Source organism: Mya arenaria, chromosome 8 (assembly GCF_026914265.1).
Source record: "Mya arenaria isolate MELC-2E11 chromosome 8, ASM2691426v1".
NCBI lineage: Eukaryota > Metazoa > Mollusca > Bivalvia > Myida > Myidae > Mya > Mya arenaria.
The window spans coordinates 74,119,605-74,126,773 of NC_069129.1; the positions used below are offsets into that span (position 1 = coordinate 74,119,605).

At 36.7% G+C, this 7,169-nt stretch overlaps 1 protein-coding gene across 1 annotated transcript; it reads right to left on the bottom strand.

Annotated features, from left to right (window-relative positions):
- Window positions 1-412: 412 nt before the first annotated feature.
- LOC128245117 (uncharacterized) lies at window positions 413-3,478 on the bottom strand. Its single transcript, XM_052963354.1, has 2 exons — window positions 1,031-3,478; window positions 413-649 (listed from the first exon to the last, which is right to left on the bottom strand). Exons 1-2 carry the CDS (start codon window positions 2,561-2,563, stop codon window positions 413-415), a joined length of 1,770 nt encoding a protein of 589 aa, XP_052819314.1. The 5' UTR covers window positions 2,564-3,478.
- Window positions 3,479-7,169: the final 3,691 nt, after the last annotated feature.

Sequence of the window (7,169 nt, forward strand, 5' to 3'; positions counted from 1 at the left end):
TCGCTAGGCCGCTAGGGCGCCAGGCCGCTAACTTCACGCCGCTAGGCCGCTAACTTCACGCCGCTAGGCCGCTAGGCCGCTTGGCCGCTAACTTCACGTACATATGGAAATGAAACATTCGGATCCTTTCAAATCATCCTTTTGATACTGCAAGTACTTATATCCATCAGTGTAAAAGAAAACTTATTCAATATTTAATTTACACATTTATCAAAGTATAAGTTTTTTTTAAACATGTAAAAAAATTGTCATACATCTTTTCATTAGGTATGCATGTATTACTATTGTTACATTGTTAATCATGACACAATGTTAAAATATTCGGTTTAACCTCATTTTTAATATTACAATATAATATTTGCGGAACAACTTAAACGCAAAACAAAAACATTGTAATTACATCACTTCCACTTTATAGTTCTATAATTGTATTCTTCCACATTTCCTTTGTATCCTTACGGGTAACAACAAACTCAAGTCCTATATATTTCACGATCAATTTTAACTCGTAACGTATGCCCTTGTGGTAGGGGTCTCCCTCATCCACAGGTATGCTACATATATTTGCGACCCACTCACACTGGTCGTCCTCTGGTCTCCAATTCAACATAGGATCCTTCATTTGGGTGCGATACAGTTCAAGGATCAACTGAAAAAAGGTGTTAAAATATAGAGTTGGTTCTATATTACCCGGAAAAGGTGTCTGATATATGAACAATGAATCATTAACCCATCCCTAATACTTTAATGGTTATACACAATTGAATGTATTTTTACCTTTTTATATAGAAAATCGAATCGGGGTTTCCGCCTTTGGTTACATAATTACACCAGCAATGTCCCCTTTATTTACTTATGTGTGCATTGAGACATGTTCTTGCTCATTTAAGACTAAACAACCAACACCATCAATAATTATAAGCAGTACAGGGCCTATGTGCAGCTACATCATTGCAGTACATATAAAAGCATGTTTTCACAATAATGACTGCATTCCTCACAGCATTGAAAACCATCATTCAGTACTTACTGTTGGTTTATGGAAAACTGGGAAACCATTACTGGACCTTTGAGGAGTAGAAAATGGTAACACAATTAAATCGAATTCTATGGAGAAAACTTGTTGATGATGCAGAAGCTGGCCTTTTTTGATGATTTTGTGGAACGCTCTACACCTTCGGGAGTTCCCAATTTCAATAGTTATTCTGAGGTGATCCGGACACTGTCCCTGCGAAGCACGTGGATCGTGCATAACCCCATATGAAAATACTGCTTTCCTCACGAAAGTGTTTGGGCGGAATGAGACAGCACCTTTCAATACTGGAACAGTGGGTTCTTCAATAAAAATTGCGGAAACATTTAACTTACTATCGATGAGTTCAGCTTTATGTTTCTTTTTTGATATGAAATCAGTGGCATTGATTCGGGGTCCGTTATCTGTAAAGACCAATGAGTAGTGAAAATTGACTTCATCAGGCCAACCCTCAGGAGGAGGATGGATCTCTATTGTTGCAATATGATGGCAGCTTACATCATTTATGTAACAAGGTGCGTTTAATTTTGATCTAAATAACAGGACTTGGTGTTCAGAGTGTTTCCTCCTGTTTGAATAAAATGTAGCTCTTTCGCCCCAGATGATTTCCAAACCACTGTAAATCTTGTCGTGGTTTTTAATCAGAATGTTTAAAGGCCACATGACAGTCTCGTCTTCCCCGTTAACATCGACACAGATCCTCATCTCATCAAAGTGTATTTTTTCATCAAAACGAGTAGTACTGGTGAAGCCATATGTATAGAATGCACGACCTTCAGGCATCAAATAACGTTTTATGTCGCTTTTGACAACTTGAAGATATCTTCTAAGATGTTCTCGGAAGTGTTGGTGTTTCAACCTATCCCCTGTGATATACAAAGTCAAATGGTCATGGCTGTATGAGTCAACAATAACATTGCAAAGATCGCAAGCCATATCGTCGAATACAGCTTCTCTGAGTTGTTGCACAACGTTACTTGGTATGACAAGTGCACTATGCTCTTCGTTGAAGGTCACATGTCTGGATTGTGATTGCGCAATTACACCCTGTAGTTTCACATTATGAAACTGCTTAACGTAAATAATGAGGTGGGCACATTCCAGAGTTATGTTTTGAGATGTGCTGTTAAATAAATTGTCTTCAAAATCTGAACATAGTCTGTGGTGATGATAGGGGTGAGTGTGTCTGTACTTTGTCCACACTGTTTCACCAAAACAATCCTGAATGAACTGCTCAATGTTATATCTCAGGCAATCATCATGAATATTTAAATCCCTTGAATTCCTGCAAACAACGTCACCCTCAATAATATCATACGTACCAAATGCAGCTCTTGAAGAGTGAATGTAAAGAACGGCAAATCGTTTACTGGACGGATGAAAGATCTGATCTAAATACTGTTGCCTTATGAACAATGAGATAGCATCTGTATACGAAAAGAGAAATGTGACATTCACATTTTGTAGCACAGAATTTGCTGCTGATTTCATGAAAGGTGAAAGATGTTGCTCTGTGTTTGTCTCCAACATAATTATCCACTTAAACTGAAGATTCCCGAAACGTTTTTGAAAAACTCTTTTAACGCTTCGTTCAACTTGCACTTTGTGGAAAAATAATATTAATTCGAAGACTTCTTCGAAAGCTATTGTTTTCCCAGTTATATCTGTCAACAAAAGTTTTCCAGTCGGATGAGTTCTCAAGCTGAAGTAATCACAAACGTTGTTAAATAGATACTGACTATTGTAACCTGTATTGTTCTCAGTACTGGCTGATTGATTTATCGGAATTCAGATCAAAAACGTATGGGTGTTTTTCTGATATAACTTGTGTTGGTGTGTTACTTCCACCAATTGTGTATTGGATCATATGCCTGGAGTATGTTTCCGCTACCTCTATAACTCCAACAACTTTTCCAACTTTGCCTTGATTAGCTTCCATATTTCATTTATGTTTATCAATATGTGTAGTTTCTGACTTAACAGTTTCTGTGGTTCGTTATGTTAAGTTTGAGAAAGGTTCCATTTTCAGAGTGTATATGTATGTTATTACACTTCGAATATAACCACTATTAAAGCAGGTTTTGATCCTGACCTGCACTGATTCTTTGTTTTCATTATGAAATTAATTGTATAACTACAATACGCTGGAAACATGATATTATGTTTGTTCTCATTAATTTTATATTCGTTTTATTGAAATAAATATTTTCTTCTAACGTTTCCATATTCCGTTGATTCGACATTTGTTGTAAAGTAATCCGTGTTCAAATACAGTTCAGTCAGGAATGAATTTATATTAACACAATATCTTTCTTCAAGTAGTACAATTGAAATTACAGGGACCAGCCAAGTTGCCCAAAGAGCACGAAGAGCATATTAAGAAGCACAATGCTAAGGCCAAACAGACACTTAAAACTCCCAATAATTCCAATTTCCAATTCATGGCTTTCAAAATCATGTAACATTATCCCTTATAAAGTTTTAAAGATTTACACTATAAGCAGCCTTCTAATATGATCAATACTGGATAAACTTCTTTTTTCACATTCAATAGTTAATGGTATGCTCTTTAATATTGATAACAGATTGGAATTTTGGAATGCGATGTATGCCTCTTTTCTTAAAATTTAACTACGTTTCACTTTGTCCACTTTTTTACTTTAGTATATTTTATTCAATCTTGACAATGTGTGGCCCTTCTTTTCATTTCGAATAATATCTCTACTGATTTCAATGAACAACCATCAAACTTTTGACCAAATTTACCATAAATTCTCCCTTACTCATTACTGTCTTATCCAATATTTACCAAACTATCTCTGCATAAATTGCACTATATTACAGAGTGAAACATACCGCTCTAGATAATCAGTTCAAATCGTCATTAATCGGTGAAGCTACATTAGGCATACTCTTAATACATCATTTTAATTCCAAAAAGTTAAATCTAGCTGTACAATAGGCTATTTCTGTTCACAATATAGTAAAATTCACGACATTAATTTGTAAACATAGTTGGTTCATATCTCAGATTTAATATCTATAGAAATAACAAGAATGATTTGCAAAAATATCAATCACCAATTTGAAAAACACCAGTTGATACTCGACTTAAACGTGATATCGTCAGGAACCGCAGCGTTATTTCTACACGATAAGTCGTATGTGGAAGAGATTTCACATATTTTATTTACACGTACTTCAAAAGTTCCGTAAGGCCATTCTGCTAGTGTATCGTTCAGTCTGGTAACAACTAGTGAGGAAGGCCAAACCGCAAGTGTATCTCCCAGTCTGGAGTATATTATCCAGTCTAGTAGCCGACTAGCAGCAGTCTGTTAGCCAACTAGGGGTAAAGCCAATCTGCGAGTGTATCATCCAGTATGGTAGCTACCTAGGAGCAGTCTGTTAGCCAACTAGGAGTAAAGCCAAACTGCGAGTGTATCATCCAGTCTGGTAGCTACCTAGGAGCACTCTGTTAGCCAACTAGGAGTAAAGCCAAACTGCGAGTGTATCATCCAGTCTGGTAGCTACCTAGGAGCAGTCTGTTAGCCAACTAGAAGTAAAGCCAAACTGCGAGTGTATCATCCAGTCTGGTAGCTACCTAGGAGCACTCTGTTAGCCAACTAGGAGTAAAGCCAAACTGCGAGTGTATCATCCAGTCTGGTAGCTACCTAGGAGCACTCTGTTAGCCAACTAGGAGTAAAGCCAAACTGCGAGTGTATCATCCAGTCTGGTAGCTACCCAGGAGCAGTCTGTTAGCCAACTAGGAGTAAAGCCAAACTGCGAGTGTATCATCCAGTATGGTAGCTACCCAGGAGCAGTCTGTTAGCCAACTAGGAGTAAAGCCAAACTGCGAGTGTATCATCCAGTATGGTAGCTACCCAGGAGCAGTCTGTTAGCCAACTAGGAGTAAAGCCAAACTGCGAGTGTATCATCCAGTATGGTAGCTACCCAGGAGCAGTCTGTTAGCCAACTAGGAGTAAAGCCAAACTGCGAGTGTATCATCCAGTATGGTAGCTACCTAGGAGCAGTCTGGTAGCCAACTAGGAGTAAAGCCAATCCACTAGTGTATCGTCCAGTCTGGTAGCCAACTAGGAGTAAAGCCAATCCACTAGTGTATCGTCCAGTCTGGTAGCCAACTAGGAGTTAAGCCAATTCACCAGCAAGTATTCGGCGGTTATTTTCCGCCGAAAGTTTTCGATGGAAGGACATGAACTGGGCGTTGTCCGTCCGTCGGAAGCCTTTACTGTTTAACTTCTGGACAGAAATGAATGTAATGTGTGTCGTGTGTCGAGCGCTTTAGTGCACGCGAATGATTCGTCTGGACCATTCGTTAGTGTTATTGCCCTTTAATTAAGAAAAGAAAAGTCGAAACAATATGTACGTCCACTGTCCTTTATATGTAACTACTTGTTATGAATTAATGACACTTATAAAAATAAATACCAAGTGTGAACAACCATAGTGCGTTGGTGCACGCGTCAGATTCGTCTAGATTTGGTCAATAAACCCGAGTTTATTGCCTATTACGTATACTGACTACTGTTCTATATTTCGTAATAAATTGTTAACAGGTATGAAAGAAAATAAATGGTATGAGACATAAATCATTAATTACATTATTAAATGATAAGAACATATCAACGCTAAGTTTTTATGTCTGATTTATTTATGTCTATAAATGAAAATACAAACACAAGATGTTTAAGGCTTCGAACAAGCAACCTCTAAATAGCTTGACATAAAACCTGCGCTCCATTTGTCAAATAAATATAACACAAGTTTAAAAATTCACTGTTTTCAATAGAGTTAGTAACGGTCATCATTCAAAATTCACACGATGTAAATGTTTTTGTATGTAACAATAGAACAACCGCAAAGGTCACGGATCTAAATCGGGCGATAGTGTTCGCAATTATATTTTGTCCAATTTTATGGCAGTATTTTTCAAATTTGCTGTACATCAGTTGTTACTGATTATTATCAGGTAAAATACTTAAAGGAAACGGAAAGCATTAATATTTTTTCATACAAATGCCAGTGATATAAGTATATTCGATACAACCAGGACGTGATCGTAACATTTCACACGAGTCGTACGGACAGACCTAGCCTAATACAGATATAACACGAATTTATGGGAAATATAGGTAGAGTTTATTGATTTTGCGATAAGGGTCACACGATCTTAATATATACATTTACGCAACGACAGTTTTCAAATAACAAAAATGTACATGTGATTCATTTCAGTTATACACAATTATTAAGTTTATGTATTAGGCCGTTACTAATAAAACATCTTAGGTCATTTCCTAACTTAAGTCATTTTCCTACGTAAAGTATACCACTGGTCAAAATAATATGATAACTTAATAATATCTCAATTATTCTCATTAATGTTGTGTAATGTGAAAAAAAAAAAGCTTGTACTTTTCATTAAATTTGATTTTAATGGAATTTGAAATTCTTAGATAAGAAATGACTTGTGATGTTTCAAGAACACCGGCACAGCTGATCTCTGTTATTCCTGTCCTTCAAGCGCTTTCCATCCTTGTAAAAATGATACTTTTGTAATTTTTTACAAAAAAAAAAGCCTTTTTCTTGTTAATCTTCTTTTTCTTGCGATTCGATAGCAAAGTCTGTATTTAACACTTCCTTAAGTGACGTATATTAATATGTTGTCCTTATCTGTCCCGAGAGTACTGTTTAGTTGTAGGTATCATTTATTTTAAGAACAAATGTGTGTGTGTTTAGTTAAAACAATGTTTTAGTATTTGAACAACAAGACAGTTACCGAATCCATGTTAGATTTGGAAAACATAAATGTTATTGTTGGCGTAACCTCCAACATACAATCTTCTTTGTGCATCTAAAGCCAATGCTGATGGTTTAAAATCCAGCGCCTCCGGCAGAACACTGTTAATTCGATTGCTTTTATCCACCTTAAACACATTTTTTCCACCGTTGCTACATACAAGGATGGAACCGTCCGTGTCCATACAAAGACCCTCGGGGCTTTTTACCTTGGTAAATAATTCAATTCGCCCGTCAACAGTGACTTCAGTGATAGATCCTTTTGAGTTGCATGAAAGGTAGACCGAACCAGTTGATAGATCCCTTGTTGACCATTTTG

What these genes read in the sequence shown, in the direction of transcription:
- LOC128245117 (XM_052963354.1), bottom strand. Translation starts at nt 2,563, where the DNA reads ATGTTGGAGACAAACACAGAGCAACATCTTTCACCTTTCATGAAATCA. An exon ending in CAGTTTTCCATAAACCAACA is followed by an intron (nt 650 to 1,030) that starts GTAAGTACTGAA and finishes ACCTTTTTTCAG; the next exon opens with TTGATCCTTGAACTGTATCG.